This window comes from Athene noctua, chromosome 2 (assembly GCF_965140245.1).
Source record: "Athene noctua chromosome 2, bAthNoc1.hap1.1, whole genome shotgun sequence".
In the NCBI taxonomy this organism is placed as follows: Eukaryota; Metazoa; Chordata; class Aves; order Strigiformes; family Strigidae; genus Athene; species Athene noctua.
This window is the reverse complement of record NC_134038.1, coordinates 135,832,515-135,854,509: the sequence shown is the minus strand read 5'-3', so window position 1 is coordinate 135,854,509 and position 21,995 is coordinate 135,832,515. Positions and strand designations below refer to the sequence as shown.

The window sequence follows — 21,995 nt, the reverse complement described above, 5'->3', positions numbered from 1 at the left end:
TGTCACAAGTCTGGAAAAAAACACATTCTAGTGCTAGACCCACTAAAATGGAAAACTAGAATAAGCATTAGCAGTTTAATACCTGAACTCTTACTGTTTGTTTTCTTTCCCCATCCCAACAAATCTATAAACTGTTGGCTACATCTCATTCCTGAAGTTACAGCTGCTACCACCTATAAAATTTACTGCTACCAAACAGTAAAGTTGTACTAACAACTACAGAAAAATGATGACCAAGAGTAATGAATTGGGCATTTTTCCCCACATCTGTAGAATTAATTCAATTTTCAATTCTTTGCATAATATTTTAGTCCTCCATGTGAGACAGCAGAAGAGGGATAGTTTATTGAGTTAGCTACATGGCAGATGATGTTAATCAACCTTATTGGCTTACACAAAAATGCCTGCTGCATGCTTACAGCAGAATGCTTTGCAAAATATAAGTTGCAGAGTAATCTAATTCTTTTGCCTACAATATCACACCCATATATGGCATTCTTAAAAGTGGCTGAAGTTACGATATTGAAGCAGCACACTGGTTTTAACAGCACTTCACACAAAGACATTAGATTTTACTAGATTTGCCCAACGTATATACCATAAAGTTACAAAAACTTGTTTTAAAACAATATCCACGTAACCCAAGAACTTGGAGTTTAACCAGATTGTGTATGAGATTTTCCTCAACCTTCATAGGATACTTTCTTTTTACTCATTCCCAAAATGCAGCTCAGCAAGCCCTGAACTGTTTTTGTTGAAGTAGACTGGTGTTTCTTTTAAGACCATTGAAAGATTAAAATAAATTTTAAAAAATATCTTCTGTTAAAGATCTGAAAAATCATTATACACCACTGAATTGCTCACAACATGGATTAAAACCAACTGAACTCTGCTACACAGGACAACTGAACTTAGGTTTTTTGCTTGTTTTTATCCTTTTAAATGTTGCTTTTTAAAGAGAGTAACAGCATTAAGTGTGGAATGTTAAGTGTTTATGCAGTAGTCTCCTTTAAATGGGGGACATATCTTCAGTTGCCACAAAGTGGTACTTAACACACCGCTATGTTTTCTTAAGTAGAAGGAAAAAAACAGCAACCAAGTTGTGTATTTTTGTTTCCCTTAAGTGACTGAGTGATGCTGAACTTAGTTCACAGCATGCTAATTAATCACTGCAGAAACACCATGCTAAGTCAATATGTGCCTACCTCCAACAATAAGAGTTCAGTCATTGCATTTGGAAGATTCAAGTCTCTGTTCACGCAAACACTTGCACTACCTAAAGATGTTCCCAAACTGTGCTATGCAAGACACTTAAATGTCTTTCTTATCTCTGTGGTGGGCATGAGGAGCCACTGCTCCTGAGCTGGGGGGGGGGGGGGGGGGGGGAAGAAAAAAAGAGAAATAAAAGCAAAAAACAAACAGTCAGACGCTGTTACAACTACTATGTAATAGAAGTTCATTCATTCCCTTAAAGTCTACAAGCATACATGTGCTTCTTGCTCAGAATGACCCCCACTGGCAGAATGTAAAAGGAAGGCAGATCAAGACTTATGGGAGTTGAAAAGCAAGCAGCCATTTTTGAGATCAAGAATTCGGCAGAAGGTTACAGGACCATGAAGTGCAGGATCAGGAATAAACTATTACGCCTTTGAGAGAGCCAATGACCCTATATGCTCTCTGGGAATTTCTGTGCTTCTAATATACCAGGGTAGTTCTCCTGAACTTAAAGCAGAGCCTGAAGTTGAGAAAAAAAAAAAAAACACCCTGAAGAATGACTGTACATGACATAGCTATAACGCAGCAGAACAACAATTAGTGTGCAATGATTTTACAGCTAGCCAGTTTTAACTAGTCACCTGATGCCAGAATTTTAGTTCAGGATTATTTTTTTTTTTTAAACACACATAGGGAATATAACTTTATTTTTGCTTTTATCATTTACTTTAAGACAGAAAGTAAATCTCAGGAAACATGCAGTTGTTCAAATTTGTCAACTCTCACTTGGGCTTTGAAGCTTAACCACCACATACCAAACCTTATACTGCTTGTGGTTTCAAGACTTGGAGGCAATGAACTCTTGTTCCATAACTATCACAGAGACAACAGTCACCTGCTGAATCACCAAAACCATATCCTGGCATACCCACATCTATTCTGAGGTACTTCCCATCCAATTGCTTTGTCTGGCTACATCTTCCTTGCTTCTACAGAAAAACCTCAGCAAGAGGTGCATGCTTGTAAATTGTAACTTACCATCAGACCTATTAATACAGTACTGCTTTAGCCACAAAAAGGGGATAAAAAAAGTTTGCTAAATTTTTTGAGGTGAGGGATGAAAAGTCAAGAAAGTGAAGTGATTTACTTTGGAATGAGATCTATGGGATCTACAGAAGTAGCCAGATGCACAGAGGTACCTACCTACAATATTTTTGTGTTTTTTGAACCTTTGGTTCCTAAAACAGAATTTTCTTTTCCTATAACTTAATTTGTCCATGTTAGAACAATGCAGAAAGTTTATATGCATAAAGCTAATTAGACATTATATATTGTTTAAAAATTATCATCCATTTGTTATACTTTTGATTTGTAAAGACGACAAGTTAATACCAAGTAGAAAATATCAGTTAATAAAACAGGGGTTTTTTTACATTAAATCACTAATTCTGAAACAAATGGTGGAACTCTGTGCTAAAACAATATCCTACTATAAAATCTGTTCTCTCAGTTTTAGACATCAATAGTAATTTTTTATTATAAAGCCTAGGAATTTAAAGTGACTTTTAAACTCCTACAGTTCACAGTTATTTTATTACCTATCAGTTTCAGTGAGGAACTCATCTCAAACTTGGACCTGGTACTCAATGATTAACTCAAATCTGTACTTTTTTTTTCCTACTGAAACAATGCCTCTAACTTTGGCTTCACCCAGCTGATGGCTCAACAGCAACTTCATATAATTTTTACCTGGGAAATCTATGATTTTAACTGAAAAAAAGGAAATAGTCAATTACATTCCATGTATGAAACAGGACAGTTTAATTATTCTACTAGTAAGATGCGATGTTGAGTTTTGCCGCTATTACATTAGAAGAGTATGGAGGTGGGTTTGGACGATTTCTTTACAAGACCATTAAGTCCAGCCCTTGCTATACAAGCACTTTCTAACCAAAATAACTTTTCTTTACTGAAGAAAAAAACAACATATTCCACCAAAAGATGTGAAGTTGTCTTTTTATGCTAACTCAAAGCTTTTCAGCAATTTAACAGAAGACTTTCTGCAACGACTGAAGCATGTCAAGGGAGTCAAGTGGACCTTTGGAGGGTTGCTTCCTTTCCAGCCCAAGACTCTTTTCTCTACTTGGGATATGGGACTTACTCTCCGCTTATTTCACTGTCAAGGCCCATGAACATATCCTGTTAAAGCCATATGCATGTTCTCAGTCTGAAAGATGAGTCCTTCCTTGTCTCTTGCAGTCACCCTCTGCACTTCACAGGTTGCTGCTGAGGTTGACACAATTAGACCTCAATTGTACTACAGAGAGGGGAAGAGGAATGGATCACTTGGGACTGAAGGGATGCTCTGTAGAGACCTTAACTCACCAGCCTGGTGATACAAAAACAATGAGAGTCAACAGTGAAGACCTTAAAGTCAAGAGAACCTATATCCACTTCTCTCCCATTGTCCACAAAACCACACATCCTTCATAAAAGGCGGTCAGGTTTGTCAGGCATGATTTGCCCACAGTCTACAGATAAATGAGACTAGTGTTCTCATAGGGTAAAAGCTGAGGACAAACTTTTTCACTTAAATAGGGCAGTAGCCATTTCAGAGTAGTACATCCATGTTACAAGAAACACTGAGGGATTCAGGGTAGCTGACGCCCCTACACTGAAGACAAGTAATTGCAAGCACTGCAGCAGAGGGCCCGCAGTCAGCTGATACAGCTTGAGACAAACAGAGCAAAGGGGGACACTGCAGAAATACACAGGCTGATACATTCGTAAAAACTCTTGGAGCCACCGGGCTCAAACCCTTCCTGCAGGAGAGCATAAGCCTTGCATTCTACCTTCACCTGCTGATGGGGGGCATGAAGAGGTGCGACTTTTTTTTCCTTCCACATGACTAGGTAGAACTCATTAGCATTTATGACACCTGATTAGCATACTGACCAGGACTTCATATCTGCATTGCTATCCTGAAGAATCAGCTACAAAACACAAAATTTGTCTACAAAGTTTCCCATTAAATAGGTCAAGAAAGCATATTAACAAAAGCCTTCAGTATCAGTGTGCTGTATGACACCAGGTGCATTTCAACATTCTTTAATGTTGAAATTTGAATCAAATCAACAGCCTGGTCTCTGGTAAGATACTACATATAGCACCATACAGAGCGTGATGGTATCAAAGCAAAATTAAGAGCAGTTATAAGGACAAGAATAAAAGATGGGGATTGTTTGCTCCAGGAACCTTCTGTTCTCTGATAAGAGTACACCAAACGTCAAATGGTACAAGCGAGGAGACTGGGAGCGGCTCTTTTCCTCCAAGCAAGCAAAATATTTATGTGGCACATTGAAAAAAAAAAAAAAAAAAATCAATAAAGGAAAGACATCATCCTTCAGTTTGTAACTGATGTAGACACCAAGAGGCTAAAATGAATTCACTGAAACCGAATACTTCAGTACAAAAACTAGTGTCTTGTGCTGGCCCACAGGAATTGTACCACTGAAGACATGACAATGGAGTCTGATGGGGGTGTCAGAATATTTGACCAGCCAGACCATGGACTTGCTCCAGTAAATTCCTACTTTATGCAATCAGTTAGAATTTGTCTTGAAGGCCCAAGTATGTACATCTTTCAGCTTATTAGATGTTATATGATGCCATGCATAAAGTGTGTGGTAAAGAGAAATTCAAAAGGCACATGGGTTGAATTTCAAGAGGCAATTATTCAGTGGAAAAAAATGAGCATCTCTTTCTTCAATTAGAAACAGAGTTTAGTATGCATCACTGAGGGCGACTAATTCTTATTTGTGTGTCCCCTTTAATGTTCACAGCTGGCAAAAAACAAAACTACATTTTCTTAAGGCAGTTTCAGATAACTAGTTCTTACAGTTTACTTGATTTAAGTTTCTAGAATAACTATGGTACGTTTTATCATTAACATAACGCCTTGTCAAAACATACAGCTTGGACAGTCCACCACTGCACTGAGGTGCAGGAACTCCCGGAAGGCTTTTCCCACAAAGCATTTATCAACACATCATCTGACACTCTGGAAAGCATGTTTGAAATTGGTTATTTTTTTTACCTTTTTCAGATTCTCTTAAAAAGAAGTTAAAACTAATCACTTACAACCACAGAACTCTGGTAACTAGAATTAGCTTCTAGTTATCTAGCTAGATTTCCAAAACTATTCACAAAGCAATCATTCTTTAACTAGTTAGTGCTCTATCAAAGCATGTATGGAGCAGAAACTGTTTTAACAAACCTAAACTTTTTGTTTACTCGTGAAAAATAAACAGTGTTATAACTGGCTAGAACTGTAAACATCTACAGAACTCAGTTACACAAGCAAGTCTTATTTCCTTATCAGAATACAGGTAACGTCAAACAGGAAGAGCTAGGGCATTTCTCCTATCAACAAGCACACACAGGAGAAAAGCAGCTGAGTCATGAAGGCATGCACAGCATTAAAAGTTATTCCAGTATTAATAGATTATTTGTACACATTTTTAAAATGTATTCATACTGAAGTCTTAAATCACCAGGACATATTTTTAAGGTCACAGTCAAGCAAACTATACTTGTACGAATTCAAATGGATGAATCCCAAAGCCCATGGAAGATGGATGTTCAAAGCCTAGTGCTGTCTCTAATTAATACTTCTACAAACTGTCTTTGGAAAAGGGATCAACAGCTACTGTGATTTGTATAACAAAACCAAAAAGCTCCAAATCTCATTATCTTTAGGTGCTACAGTTTAGTAATAAAAACCTTAACAAAGATTACAAGATTTGGAATACACAGTGTCAGAGAAGCAGTGGTGCTTCCTGAGGCCAGGCTTTTTATCTTGTTACCTGTTCTGGGTTTGAACATCATACTGTTGTCCGAAAAGCTGACGTGTTGCCCAGTGTACAACAGGTCAATAATCACACACTCTGGAGAGACATTGCTCATTTATTTAGGGTTGCGCAAGCCTAGGTGCTCCGTGGTTTCCCACAAATCAAGCACAGCAATAGGACTTTGCGTGCTATATTTACACACAAAACTTTCAGAGTTACTAATTTATGATTCTATGATGATTGGTTAGGAATTTACACACAGTTATAATACTGCTGACAATACTTCTACTACTACGCATGCTCAGGGGAAGGGTCTTCACCCGGGCAAGCATCATCTTGACCTATAGGCATGATTTTAGTAAGGAGGGTAGTTCAGCTAAGGATACATGGACCTTGAGTTTGCTTGCCAAGTTGACAATGTATCCTCTTCAAGGTCTAATTGCTCTGGGATGTCCTTGCTCAAAGAAGGTTATCTATTTGTTCTTCTGATTAGGGATACCTTTGGCTTTAACATACACAAAGAACATCTTTCTTGACCTAATCATAATATTGCTACATTGTCCTAGGAGTTTAACCTTCAACAATACCAACCCTGACAATATCAATCTTCAGAACACTTACATGGTTAGCATAGAAATGATTATATTTTAGGTTCTAATCTTGGAAACAAAAGAATATTCACTGCAACAGGTATCCAGAGCAAAGCCCAAAACAGTATGCTTAAAACTAATCTTCCTATTAACAATGGCTATAGAGAAAAGACAAATGCTCTGCATACCGGGACAGGGTTTTCAAGATATTTTACAACAGCTTTGTGGATCGTAAGAGGCTCCTACATTGACTTTCTATATGCCTTTGATTAAATAATACATACAGGGCAGAGAAGAAGAGGTAAACTTTTATTTCTCTTTCTTGCAAAGGGAGTTCTAAATTATTAACATTAATCACTGAAATACTACAGTGCAACAGGAAAAGAAAATCTGAAGAATACATCGATTACCAATATTTCTAACCCGTTTCTCCTCTTTATCCTACAAATATACTGACTTATTAAGTTCTTTGTGATATAAAGAGAATTTTCAAATTTAGATGTTCCGTTTGGAATACATTAATTGTCAATTGTATCAGTCCATAGGGGTATAGAGCTGCCTAGTTGCATGATGAGCCTAGTGACACAGCACTCCTAAAAATAAAATGTTTCTGAACAAGATAAGAATGAGGATGTAACAGTGAAAACATACATATTTTGAGATTTAAGGTGATGTCACAGCTACATGGCTTTAATCATCATTTTTAAGGATCAGAATTTAGGACTCCAAAGCCTAAATCCCTACTTACGTTCTGTTATGTAAAATACAGGCTAAAATAGCCTGTAGCAGACAGCCACAAATGCTCATCAGTATGAATCTCAGGGGATTGGAGGTGGAGGGTAAATGTTCAGGGGCAGGGAGAGGGGGAAGGGAAGAGGCAAGTACAGCAGTGTGGAAGAACAAGCAGTGATTAGGAAATAACTTGAATGGTACGACAGTCTGATACCAAAATGACCATACAATTCCAAGGTTCACATTTTGTAATAATTTTGGATTGGGGCCAGGGGGGAAGACAGTACAAAATGAAAGCATAGTTCATTTGTTTGTGGGAGGTTTTTTTCAATTATTTTTTTCCACCAACTCTCAGATAAGATTCAAAGCAGCTCATTCAAAAATGTGAAAATGAATTCATATGCCTGGTAGAAATACCAAATACAGAAAAGCTAATTAGACCGAGAATGACGTAACTTGCAAGGCTGGAAACCAAGCAAATTTACATCTGAGAAATATTTTAACAGGATGAGATATCTGCTAGAAGAATCACCAAGAGATGTGATGGATTCTTCATTTAACTTCTTCACACTGATGCCGGATGTGTTCTAAAAAAACCCCACACAGAATCTTTCTCAAACTATGGGGTGCTTTCTACCTTGGAAGTGCAAAAATGGCTCAAGACAGAGTCATGAATCAAGTAAGACTAGTCAAGCCCACCAGAAGCTGCTGGCAACAGTAGATTCCTATATGGCATCAACATAAACACTTGAAAGTGGTAAGTGCCGCCTGACTCCACTGCCCTGCCCTGGAGGGCTGTAGCTTTTCCTAACTTGGGAGTCAGGAGCATCGGGGGGAGCAAGGAAAGAAGGTAACATGAAAAGGAAATCACACTTTCAAAAACTACATGAGGAAAGTCACATGAGACAAGGCAGGTAAATATAGTAACAGTCTGAAATAAAAGCAAGCTAGGCCAGATCTGCTGTATTATCCTGGTCTCAATGTGCTGAGTTTTAATTGGTTTTGTACTTTCAGGTTTCTGTTCCAGACCACCACCTAACACTTCACAGAAAGGCTTTCTATATCCACTAGACTGCAATAAGTTGCAGCCTTTCTCAATGTGACAGAATACATACATTGTCTCCCACTTTGCTTGTCTTTCCCATCTGTACACCTTATCTTAAGCTATACTCTCCAACTCAGGAAGCACATGCAGTCTGTTCTCTCCAATACACAGTACGATAGAACAGTAGGCATCACAGGAAAAATACATTGTATCAAAGAATATATTTTATCTGATGACAATGGGTGCATTGCAAATTTAAGCTATGTTATGCCAAGGAATGTGCGTTAATTATATTACAAAAAATGCAAACTTACTGGAAAAAATTCTTAATTATTTTGTTATTGCTGTGCTTGCCAGAATCACTTGCATACAACATAAGAAACCAATTCTAAACTAATTTTGAGCAGAAACTTTCTTCTGTAATTGCAGGATACTGTCCAATAAGCAAGAGGGGAAAAACCACATACTTTAAGCCACAGGAATTCTTAGTGAAATGGATGAAAGAATAATTAATAAGCAACATGTTAAATTTTGTTTCTAGTGTATTGATACACACAGAGCACAGCTACTTCATTTTAGAATCTGCAAGCCTCTCCTTATTTCTCAGTATACCTCTAAAAACAAAAATCATGCCCCTAACATTAAAAAAGATGATCATACGAACTCTACTTTTATCCGTTTAATCTAGCCACTTCACCAAAACCCTGAGAAGACTCATTATAAATGTTTTTCCTTACTGCAGTGAAGTATTTAAGTGATTATCAATTCATCATATAAGGAGCAATGCTAGAGACAAAAGGGATTTTTCCTTTAGTGTGCATGGGGAACATGGGCTATGCCTAAATGATCATCCAGTTGTGCTCCAGATGCTGAACTCACACTAACCTGCACCCACATAAAGCGCTATTGTCCTATATTCTACTTCGTATTTTTCACCACTGAATGCACACATTCATGGGCACTTAGCATAAAAACAGAGTGAAATAATATCAGGACAACATACAAAGTCTTTCTTTACTTCAGAAGACACCTGCCTGATTTATCCTAGTCTCTTAAAAATAAAAAAGCTTGCCTTAAGCCACTTTAAGAAAGTATCTTACACACACGAAATAAATACTCCAACAGTGATTTAAGCTAACCTGCTTGACTTTGAGGACTGTTAATCCACTTCAGTACAGGCAGGTAGCACCACCCAGCTGAGAAGCAACACCGCCTTAAATCACTTCTGAGCTTTGACTCACCGTGCAAGAACTTTGACTTTATAAAGAAACAGACTTGGCACATATAAGCCACCACCAAAAATTCCTTCTTGACTACAAGGTCAAATTTGTACATAAACATATAAGAGCATGCCAGAGTGCTTGACATGAGGATGCAAGAAAGCCTTCTGACTCCATGTAGACTTGAGATCAACCTGATCACACAGAACTAGTGTATCTAAAGGGCAGTAATACAGAAGGATCACTTAACAGCACAGTAACTTCACTAACAAATTACAACAATCAAAAGCAACGGCTTAACAGAATACAATCACCAACAGAAGACAGTAAGATGTTTTGAGGTTGTGAAAGAGGAAATAAAAAGTGCACCTACCTCCTACAACTTGAAATACACTAAACATGCAGAAGTCCACCACATTTTAGTTGTTTCCACCACGGAAAACCTCAGGTGTCCTTAGCTCTGGAGAGAATTCTGTACTATCTTAATGACTAGGGGCAGGGGAAGATGCTTTATTGGTTTGTCTGGCTTTTTTCAGTTTGGTGTTTTGTTTTTTTTTTTTTGGGGGGGGGGGGGGGGGAGGTTGTTTTTAATAAATACACTTAGCTTTTAAAGTAACAACAAAACACCCTGTAGATGTTTAAGTGAGGTACATTTATTCAAATTGATGTAACTTCTTGAGATGTCTTTCACAAAAACAGTTTTTTGTGCCCCCCAGATTTCCGCCTTCAGAAAACAGACATTCACTCTGGATTATTTAAACTTGGAAAAATGCAAGTGTTTTCTTTGAAAAAATATCTATTGTTACAGCAAAAACTTGGGTTTCCTTTCAAGCAAGATCATATGATTACACGTTTATATTTTACTTTCCGCAGGAATTTACACACCCCCCATTTGCATCCTGTTATTCATTCAGCGTTTCCCTTTACTTCAGCATGCTGCATTAATAAAGTGGACCTGTTGGCTCAGTCTAGGCACTCAAGGTGACAATCTAGCACTCACTCTTGTGAGATTCAAGTTTTGTTAAGATTTATTCTATAAGGCTTTCTGCATATATTTAACTACTCAAAACATTCCTTCAAAAAAACTGTTCTGTGAGAAGCACTGCACAGACAGATGGTGAAACACTAATCTATGGGTTTTCAGGGAATTTTTGCTAATTCTGTACTTCAAAGCACTAATTTATCTTTTGGAGGGTAATTTTCAACTGAAATAGATTCCATGTTATTTAAGTACATTAGAACAGGATAAAAGATATTATTTTCAACACTGGATCTATCATAGGCTGGTCACACCTGTTTATCTTCACTTGACGTTAGCCTTTAAACACCTTCAGATAGATACTGATTACTAACCTGATTTGTAGTCTTACAGTTCAAAGGCCTGAAAAGAAGTAGCAAAAAGCCTTTTTCTGCTGAAATAGGTTCAGATAGCTTCTACTGAAGCTATTCTATCTGAAGGTAGAAATTGAACTTGCTTCATCTTCTACTGTTCCAAATGTCTTGTACAAGACAAGCAACAACAAATTATTTATCTTTTCATGTTTACTGGGCTTTTCTATTTTATGGAGACTATAGGAAAAATATTCTGCTGTAATACACCTAGTATATTACTTGTTGCTTGAAAAATCCCTTCCTATGAGGCAAATCAAAATTCTGCTACTACTTAATTCATTATAACACAATTAAATATCTACAGCTCTGGTCCAGTATGGTAACATTAGCTGCATGTGTTTGTCTGATGGGGATACCATCCTAATAGTATGCTGCTGAGTTGAAAAAAACACAGGTTAACTTTGCTTCAGTTCTGGATCCTCAGTAGTCAAATTGCACATCTAATTCATCAGCACTCTAAATGGCTGAAAGCTACCTTTGTGCTCAATTTAGAAACAAGCAACTGACATGAATTTTGGTGTGAAGTGATTCTGGCTGTCTCTTTACAGCTTAAAGCCATGAATTTTTTTTTTTTTTCCTATACAGAAATCATAGCCTTAAACCCCTTTAATTCCAGGACCTTCAAGTGCAAATTTTTAATGGGGGTGTATGGTGGTGGTGGAAAAACAAAAATCAAGCACTTTCATTGCATCAGAAATTGAGATTTGCTATTATCACTCCATCCTAAGTAAGGCAAAAAGCTTGCAATCTTGTATTTGTTTCAAAATACATAATTTGTTTTTTGAAAAAGTTTCACTGAGACTAAAACTTCCCCTTCTATTCACCAAGAGAGCACAGACAAACCAAATCATTTTTTTTATGACAGTCAACCTGGCATAATGTCTCACAAAGACTTTGATGAAACTGATGTGCCAAGAGAACTCCTTCAGTTAATGGGAGAAAATATTCTCATTTGAAAAAAACACTGCTAGAAATATTTGACCAACTCTAGCTTTGAGTAGATTCCATACTAAGAACTGTCCTCAAGCACAGAAATCAAGATGCTTGCATATATTGTTCAAGCAATAAAACACAGGATATAAATTTATAAGCACTACTAAACCGAAGCCAGTTGACTCAAATGAAAATAAATGTTCTGTAGTCCTGCAGGAAAAAGTGGAACTAACTTAGGTGGTTAGGCTTCTTTAGTCCTTTCATCCATAATATGGAGTCAATGTCAAGAGGCTGGAACACTAAATCTTAAACTAATGAGGACAGAGGTTATTTTAATGTCAAAAAAAACAGTAAAAAACCTCATCTTGCAATTTAGTATCAACTGCATTTCAAGCAAAATTCCTTTGTTACAGCTGATCAATATAATTCCACCTTCAGTATAACAGTGTAAAACTTCACTGACTGATTAAAAAAGGACAGTTATTTAAATACAAGCTCCCTGCTTTATTTCAGCAATGAAAAGGACCAGACTATTTCTGCTTTTGAAGAAACTGGCACGAAGCCAGCCATTGCATCTCACCCAACAGAACACTTCAGGTAGTGAAGGAACAGGTAGAACTCCTTGGCCAGCTCTTAGATAGCACAAAGAACACGTGCTTCTGGCCTGATTACTACTCTGAGCACTGCTGCACTACCCTTGACAGGGCTGAGGTCAGTGAAAACCTGCTCACACAACTAGAGAACCTTAGCTGTCACCTTAATGCCTTATACCCTGCATTAATCAGGGCTTGAACACAGGAAAGACTTTGCCTTTATTTCTTTACAAGTCACCTTTGCAATAAACTATAGGAAGGGGCACTAGCAATTATTTTATATCAAAACAAAGCAATTTTTGATGCATCATTAAGCAAAACATACAGCTAATGGGAACTCATAAGACATGTTTTGAACAGTAATAGTTTTATGAAGGCAGTTTTGGCAGGGGAAAACAAATCTCTTTAGTATCTTTGAAAGTCTAAGGAAAAGGACTGAAAGACTCCATAAGAACAGTATTACTTCCAAATGCAAAGCTTTGAAAGACTGGTGATTTAAGTGAAATATAAGTAATTACATTTGGTTTTCAATAAACTGGAAAGCTTACTTTATACAGTTACATTGTATATAACCACACAACTGGACGTTCACTTAAAATACAGATACATTTAACAGTTTTAAGTACTTGAAACAGCTGAAATCATCATACAGTATGAACAGAATTTTACAGGCAGTCCAAAAACCAAATAAATTCCCAACCCTTACCGTCAAAAAAACTTTTGGCTCTCAGGTAACTGACGCTAAGCCTAAGCACAGACAGTTTATCCAATTTGGCGATAACATCTTGAGGGAAAGGCAGAAGGCTAGCCAAGCGGTCCAACTCTGCATTCAAGCGGTCCCTGTGTCTCTTGGATGGATTGGACTTGACTCCTTCTGCTGGGGATGGCTTTACTCTGTGGCAAAAAAACAAACACAATATAAATGCAAGTTCCCTCCCAAAATGAAGGTAAATATTCACCAAACCTAATGTTAAAAATTGTCTTTTAAACTTTAACAAGCAAAATGTTTTTCCCAAGTGACTTCTATTTCCCATTTGGAAAAAAAAAAAACCAACCCCACTAATCTAAAATGGCTTAACCCCCACCTCCAACACACACACTGCTAAACGGAGCAGAGCTACAATGGCTACTTGAACACATAATGAACATTTGAAACCTCTAAGATTCAGCGTTTCTTATTAAAAGCTTCTTACACTTTCACTCAAATGTCACTAATTCTTCCAAATGGTCATATTACAAATAATTCAATAACGTTTGGTAATATTTGTGTACAAATGCATTTGACAGTACACTTTTTCAAGTACAATTTTTCACAGGTATCCTTAATTTTTGTTGTTTGGAACAGGCAATTGTCAAATGAATAGAACAAAAATTTTAGTAACTTGCTAGACAATGAGGCATCCAAAATTGCACAAGAAAACAAGAGATACAGCTCAGCAGGTAAAATCTTTGTAGCAAACACTATTGAGCTCATCTTTTAAGTCACCTCTCAGCTGAAGGCATTTCATTTGAGTATGGCATGATTGAATGTATGCCTTTGTACCTTACAAAGTACAATTTATGAAGCTTTCCATTATGAATTGTTCTATGAAGTTTTTTCAAACTTGCTATTTTCCATTCATATCCACCCTAAACTCTAATTCCAGATACTTGGACACTCACACCTTCCCATGTACACAGAATTCTAGGAGCGGGTTTAAACCCCTACTCATTTCAATTATAATTAGTTGTTACAACTAATACTGAAACCAAATAATCTATCTGCACAAGCCATAGTAGATATTTACTAAACAGTTTTCCAATTAGAGTGATTCATTCTCACTTTTCCAGTATTGCAGTTCTACTTGAGATCTGCAGCACTTATCAATCTGTACCACTCTCATCACAGGCATGTTGGTTCTGCAAGATGTACTACTCATGAAAATACCAAGCATACAGACTTTCAGCAGTCAATTTATTCAGTATTTCATCTAGTCTGCTTCCAAACTTCACCCTTACATCAATTTTACGATGAGAAATTTCACAAGCTCCACTAGGTATTTGTGCGACTGCTGAAAGTAAACCATATGAAAAATAATTTCATCTTGTATTTCAGTCAAGTAAGTAGTGATAGAGTGGACATCCCTATTTTTAGCTTGGTTTTACTTTATGTTTCAATTACATTTCTTGTTAGTTTAAAATTCAAGCCCTTCTTTATACAGGCATTGTTTATTCAAGCGTCACTTGTCAAAAATTTGCACTTAAGCCTGGCTGCCTGTTCCCTAACACTACAGCTGCCCTTTTGAACATTAAAGGAGGCATGCTCCTTATGTGGGGCCTCAAAACTTGAAGATGCCATAATACAAAACATTTAACACACAGAAATATAATACATCAGCAACAACTACTTACTCCCCAGATGAATAAAGTTAAGCTTGCTGTAGGGTAAAAATTGTCTAGGGCACTGTTCTAGTAGAGCTTTACCCAAAAAACATTGGAAAAGGGGGGAAAACAGATGAAGAAATATGAAAATTCTACCTCTTGAAATAAAACATAGGTTCATCACCAACTGCAATAGATGGCAAACTAAATATTTGGTTAGATGCATGCTTCCATCACAAGCCCTGACTTTGAGACCTGCAGCTCACGATACCTCCAAGTGAACATTAAATTTAAAATAATTTAGTAAAGCTTTTTTGATGTTCTCTTATTCTGGCAGGATACCACTTGTACAAGATACATGATCAACACAATTTAAATACAACCACAACAAAATAAGGTTCAAAAATCACCAGATATTACCATTATCATTAAAATAAACCGCCATAAACGTAGAGACAGAAATTCCAAACTTTAAGCACGTAGCAGTTGTAAAACAATCAGTGAACAGCTCACTATATCAAATTGAACAGATCTGCTTCCAAAAAGTGAAGGTCCCCATGGAAACCATTCAAAACATGTAACCTTTTCCAGGGAAATTAGCTCTAAATACCAGACTTCTCTATTTTCACAACCGTCCTCTGCTTTGCTTGAAACTTCTACAGGCACCTTGACAAGATAGTTTCAGCTATCCTGTCACTGTGCAGTTATCTCATCAAGTTGTTAGACCTAATTGGGTTTGCTTTACTTTCTAATGATTTCTCTTTCTTACTTCTAACTAGATTAAAGCATATGGCTTTTCTATGTGCGCTATACAGCATTTCTGAACATTAACTTATTGGTACTTGCAGCATAAATCTTACCATGTTCTCTCCCTCTAAATTAAACACTTTTTTCCCTAATTTTCTCCTTTGTCACCCAACTAAAATCCATTATATAAAAGTGGATCCTTCAGCGATGAAGGGAGTAAGGGCAAAAATGCCAGGGGCATAAGTAGCAAGCTAAACCATTTTCTATCCACTTATGTAAACCCTTGATGCTAAAGACAGCTCTAGCTGCGTTGCAGAAAATTATCTTCAAGGAAAATTACATGCTACATCAAGATTAAATCCAGGCATGTATTTTATTTAAAAAGAAAAGAAAAAACTAAGGAAGGGAATGGATAAGCTGATTTTTCAGTTCTTGATCTTTTACCTTTCACAGGAAATTTGAATTCCCTAATCAAAGGCCAGAGGTCTCTGTACACTCCATGTCTCCAAATCAAGCTACAATCCTTATCATCCAACAGCTGCAAGACAAGCAAGAAATCTTCATTCTTCTTTTAACAATTCTAAAGGATTTGCCTTCATAACATTAACTGACTACTATTTTCACGGGTTTGCTGCAGGCTACTTAACCAGAAGTTTTTATTACACATGCTTACCACATACGCCTTTAAAGATTTTAACAACACAAAATTATTAAAAAGAAAGTGCACAAGTACCTGAGTTAATTATTATCAAAAGGCCAAAATAAGCTTCAATCTTTACATGCTAATTTGTTTTTTAAAAGGAAACTGAAGCAGTTCTTTGAAAAACTGAAAATAAAGCACAAATTTATTTTTTTCATAATGACAACAAAAATTTTGAAAAGAAAAAATTAAACAACAACCAAGCACTGAAAAGCACAATACCTTATTAACAAGACTAAAGTGCAAAATACAGTCAGAAAATAAAAGAATGTGAAGAGCAGCACTAAAGAGAGCACGACATTAAAAAAACTAATTCTGTTGAAAAAAAACTAATTAGAAGCTCACCAGAACTATTTTATTGCTTAGGAAAATTGTACATAAGGAAGAACATACATGACACCTAGCTAATGGATTGAATCTTTTCAGCTACATATATTTTTCATCTCACACTTAATAGTACATGCAATAACATGTTATTCTTATGTATATTATTTAATTGTGTAGGTCAGGTATATGAAACGCACCAGTTATCACTAAGCAAGTATTATAACAGGTGACATCCTTTAGCAACTGAAAAATAATTCTAAGCTAATATTACTCTTACTTCCCACACCAAAATTACAATTACTGAATATTCAGCTGATGATTCCTTTGGAAGAAACAGGTATGATACAGACTATCGACCTCTTTGATCAAAAGTTGTTAACATCACTTGAAGGGGCAAGAGACTTTCCAGTGGTCCTTTAGAAGGCTGTGAAACCAGCAAAGATTTAAGCCGCTGAAGGGATAAAGTTGTTTTTTCTTTTTACTAAAGAAACCTCACTCAGCAGTGTGCTATTCATCTGATGCTGGGTAATTTTTTGTCCTTCAGTCGTAAACAGAGTTTTAGTTTGCTCAGGTTGTTTTGGTGTATGAAGGACTCCACCAGTGATAGACACAGCCAGACTTCTAACGAAGAATCCAAGATTCACACTCAGTTTTAATGTATTTCATTACTAAGATGACAAGCCTAAGCTATTTGGAAAGGGGGGGGGGGGGTGGCGAAAAGTATGTTCCTATCTACCAAGCATGTTATCCACATTCATCTACCACCATTTACTGCAAATTACCTTTCTGAAAAGTATACTTTTGCAGGGAGCATTGACCAAATACCAACAACCAAAAAACCCCACAAACCTTAAAAATAGTGAATTTTAAGTATCAGTCTACATGTAACATACAGGTACCCCTAGACTGGCAAGTTTATTATTTATATATAAGTTTATCCTACATATAACAGCTTTATTGCCTCTGTTTCAAATAAGAGGTGCAAACTGCTGTTTGTAGCAGATACTGTTTTACACAAAGGAATCTTTTAAAGATTATTTTTCTTTTCTGATGAACTTCCATTTTGAAAGCTTGTTCTGGCACTTCTTGTTTGTTTGCCTTAAAAGAATAAACAAACAGTTTCATTTTAAAAATTCAAATCTCTCTGCACTGCTTTCAAAATTATTATGTCTACTCAATTACAGATCAACCAAATTTTTCTCTTCAGTATTTAATATCAGAAATAGATTTTAGTTAACACAGAACAAAATCATATAATAATTTCTTATTTAGTCTGCTAAAGAAACACGCCATTATGCTTTTCTCACCTGCATGATATGAAACTATTAGACCTCCTTAACCCATTCTTTGTCTATTACATTTATCCAGTTATGCAAAACAATTCTTATCCAAACACTGAAAAAAAAAAACAAACCCAAACCCCAGGCAAATCAGAACTACTAGGCAGAAAACTATAAAAACTACACTGATATAACATCCACCAAATATTAGAAACTACAGTAAATCCCACTTCCACAAAATTTCCATTTTATCCTTCCTACTACAATACTAGTATATTAATTCAGCAGTTCAGTTAATAATCATTAGAGTAAAAGAATTCAAATCTGTAAGAAATTAAAAAAAAAAAAAGGCAAGCAGGGGCCACCCATTGCTCTCCAAGCTTCAGTGGGGAGTGAAACACCCCACAGATGTGCTGCCACCAGGGGGAACTCGCCTTGTTCAAACATGAAATGGGGAGGAAATTTAAAGGCTCCAATGTTTTAAGAAAGTGATTTCTGTAGCAATTGGAGTGCACATGGTTTAGAAGGCCCTTTTTTTTTTTCAGATGACAACAAGATGAACTGCAGGCACAGTTGCCTATTAAGTTCCCCCATGATTGCTTTTCTTTTTCAGCTGTGATACTGTAATTCCCTACTGAGTAAAAAAGTAAAAAGCTCATTTCAACACTCAGCACTGTCAGGCAATAGCCCGAGATTCCCTCTCAAGTTCAGTTCTTTACGTCGCACATAAGAAAATGGGGAGTTGCAGGGGAAAAAAGTTTCTTAAACTGGTTTTGAGTTACCACTGTGGCTTTAATGAGTTATTTGCACCTGAAGCAAGAAGTATTTCTTCTACCTCGTTTTGTTCCACAGCAACTATGGCATTATATGAATAGCTTCTTCCATTTCTATAAACTAGCTGCTTATTACCACAGGTTACCAATTATCATGCTCCATTCAAAGTATGGTAAATAAAACAGTCTCTTCTATAAAAGATACTAGCCCAAATAATGTATTACTTTTTTTTTTTTTTAAATCACAGTAATATCAAACCTTTATTAATCAGCATCAGGTACATCTTCCCTTCCTGCACCAATCAGCTAGAACAGCTTATTACCTCTCTCATGTTTTTGGCCTAAAGGTATGGTCTGTAATTAGTTACATGAGAAATTGGGGCCCTCTAACCCATTAGCAATGTTCTGTACGTTTGGTCTAACAGAAGCAGCACCCAAAGAGCACAGCCATTTTGAGGAGGAAAGAAACATATAAGCATTATATGTGAGATCTATCTGTCTTGCATGAAAATAATTTCTAGCAACCCAAGCAAGGTGGATTAATAATCAGCCTCCACTTCAATTTATTTGTGAGTAAATATTTTAATATGAATACTTTAAGAAGAAACACTTACTATCTCCCTTTGGTCCTAAAGGGCAAAGTCCCTCAATAGATAAATGTTCCCATTAGTAATAAAAAAAGGCTTCAAGTTCAACTAATCAGCGAAGCTCAGCCAACTTACATAAAGAGGAGATACACAGAAAAGGATTACTTATGTAGATACTACAGTAACAGAAAAGAGAAGGTTTCACATCCTCTAAGCAAGGCTAACCAGAGTTTAATAGTAAGCCAGACATTAAGTGATCTTACCTTAGCAAGGCAGAACACCTCACTCTTTCACAATCAGAACACGCAAGAATTATTTGCCTTTAGCTACTAGTAGTCTACAAATATGGCTAATACATTTTTATTTCTTCAGGAAAAAAACACTCATTTCAGTCTTAAAATCCAGCTCTACAGCATGAATTTAGTTAGGGACCTCTACATTTTTATTTGTAAATGAATCATCAAAAAAGCAAACGCTACTATTCTCATAATGAATTAATCTTATAGCAAGGGAATTTCAAACCGAAAAAAAAAAAAGCATTTTTAGACTGTGTTAACTTGTTGGGTGAAAACCCAGCTATGTAAACGTATTCATTCTAACAAATCCAACCGTAAAGAAGCAAGAACTCAAGCTAATTTCCCTCCCCCCGAGACAGTTGTCTGCTGTAAGTCTAAAAACATATCCTTCACTACCGAATTTCATTAAATATTAGTCATTCCCTCCTTTAATGCTTTTGTCGTCTTGGCAGTTATTTTACATCTACAGAAATACCCCACAGAAATACACGGGGATTTTCTGAGCTTTGCTTATTTTTCTTGCAACTCAGTAGTTTAGCTTTGCTACTTTTTATGACCTATAGATTCTTGACTTTCAGTTGAAAGTGCAAGTTAAGCGTCTCCTCTAGTCTGAAAAAATCGCTCTCGTGAGACCAGACTTTTAGCAGAGCATACAAAGCCCAGGACTCGAACCTACAGCAGGTGCAGAATACGAAATCACTCGGGTACTAAGCTGTTCCCAGAGTCTCAAAAAGATAAATTAATAAGCAAAAAGCCACCGTACGCCCAAACTTTTTTTTTTTTTGGCCTCTTTCGACCGGTCAGCAGCACTCGGGTTTGTCTGCGGCCGAACAAATAAAATCATCTAATGCAACACCGGAGGGTTAAAAGACGGTTCAGCCCTCCAGGATAAGCTCAAACCAGCCCTAAACGGTGGGCATTGGCCGAGCCTCTCCCGTCTCCGGCCCCGCGCTGCCCGCAGAGACACCTGAGCGCGCCGGCAGCCGAGATGCGGGGCGGCCCGGGCGCGCCGCGGGGCGGGGCGGCGGGAGCGCGGCACCCCGTCCGCGGCACCCACCCGCGGCGGCCCGCTCCGGTGGGGCGACCGCAGCCACCGCTCGGGAGCCGTCACCTCAGATGCCTCCCAATGTAGGTCAGCCGGCTGCGCCGCGCCGCCGGCACCGTGCGCTCCCCCCTCCCGCCGCCAAAACCCTCCGCGCCCCGACACTCCCCACTATCTTTTTTTTTTTCTTTAACAGGGGAAGGGGACAAAGCTAAAAACAATAAAAACCCTGCCGGCACCCCTAGGTGCCACCTCTCCCGGGCGCCCCTGCACCGCACCGCGCCACCGGCCGCCCCCGCCGGGCCTCCACGGCGCGGTGCGCGGCAGGACGTGGAGTCGCCGGGGAGCCGGTCCCTCCCTGCCTGCCGGCCTCCCTCCCCGCCTCCCGCCCCGCCGGGCGGCTTACATTTTCTGCACAGGTTTCCGCCGCTTGCGACTGGCGTAGGTGACATTGGGGTTCATGCTGCCGCGGCTCCAGCGCCCCGCGCCGCCGCCGGCTCCACCGGTCGGGGGCCGCCGCCCTCCTGCCCGCCTCGCCCCGGCTGTCGGGAGGGGGCGAGCCCCACCGGCGCCGCAGCCCTCGCCTCGCCTCGCCCGCGGGCCCCGGCCCTGCTGCCCGCGGCCGCTCGCTCGCTCGCTCCCAGCGGCGGTGGCGCCTTCCCCGGCCGGGCGAGGACTGGAGGCGGAGGCGCTACGGGGCGGGGATTCCAGGTGATCGGCGGCGGCGGCGAAGTCGGCTACACCCACTCACCGCCCCCCGGACGGCACAGGTGGGAGGGGGGGGGCGGCCGGGGCTTTCCAGCGCCGCTCACTCCGCGTCTCCCCGCCGAAGCGACGCCGTGTCCCGGCCGGTCCCCTCGGTGCGCGGCAGCCGTCTGCCGGCCGAGCGCCTGTCAGGGTGCGCGGCGCCGGGCCGGGCCCTACCGCGCCGCCTCGCCCCGCCCGGCCCGGCCCCGCGCCCGCTCCTCCCGCCGCCGCCGCCGCGCTGCCCCGCCCCGCCCCGCCCGGCCCGGCCGGCAGCCGCCGCCCCCTCGCCGCGGAGGCCCCTGGCGGCGGCGGGGCGGGGGGAGGAGGGGGCGGCCGCGCCGCCATGTTGGGAAGGTCACGCGAGGAGAGGGAGGACGCGCGGTAACGGGCGGGGGCGGCCCGGGGCGGGGAGGGGGGGGCCGAGACGGTAGGGCTGGGCGGGGGGGGTCGGGGAGGGAAAACCCCCGATCCTGGGGTGCGCGGGGGCTCCCGCCGCAAGTGGGAAGGAAGGTCAGGACCCAGCGCCCGCGTAACCCTCAGCACAAAAAATAACCTGGGGGCGCGG

The 21,995-nt window shown here is 39.4% G+C and overlaps 1 protein-coding gene across 1 annotated transcript in view; it reads right to left on the bottom strand.

Moving 5' to 3' along the window:
- The window catches only part of AHR (aryl hydrocarbon receptor), a 66,482-nt gene extending 44,842 nt beyond the window's left edge, over nt 1-21,640 (bottom strand). Inside the window, exons 1-2 of the mRNA XM_074900369.1 lie at nt 21,090-21,640; nt 13,277-13,464 (exon numbers count right to left, since the gene is read on the bottom strand). Of these exons, the coding sequence (XP_074756470.1) occupies nt 13,277-13,464; nt 21,090-21,145 (244 nt within the window). The 5' untranslated portion in view covers nt 21,146-21,640. The remainder of the gene's footprint in view (nt 1-13,276; nt 13,465-21,089) is intronic.
- Nucleotides 21,641-21,995: the final 355 nt, after the last annotated feature.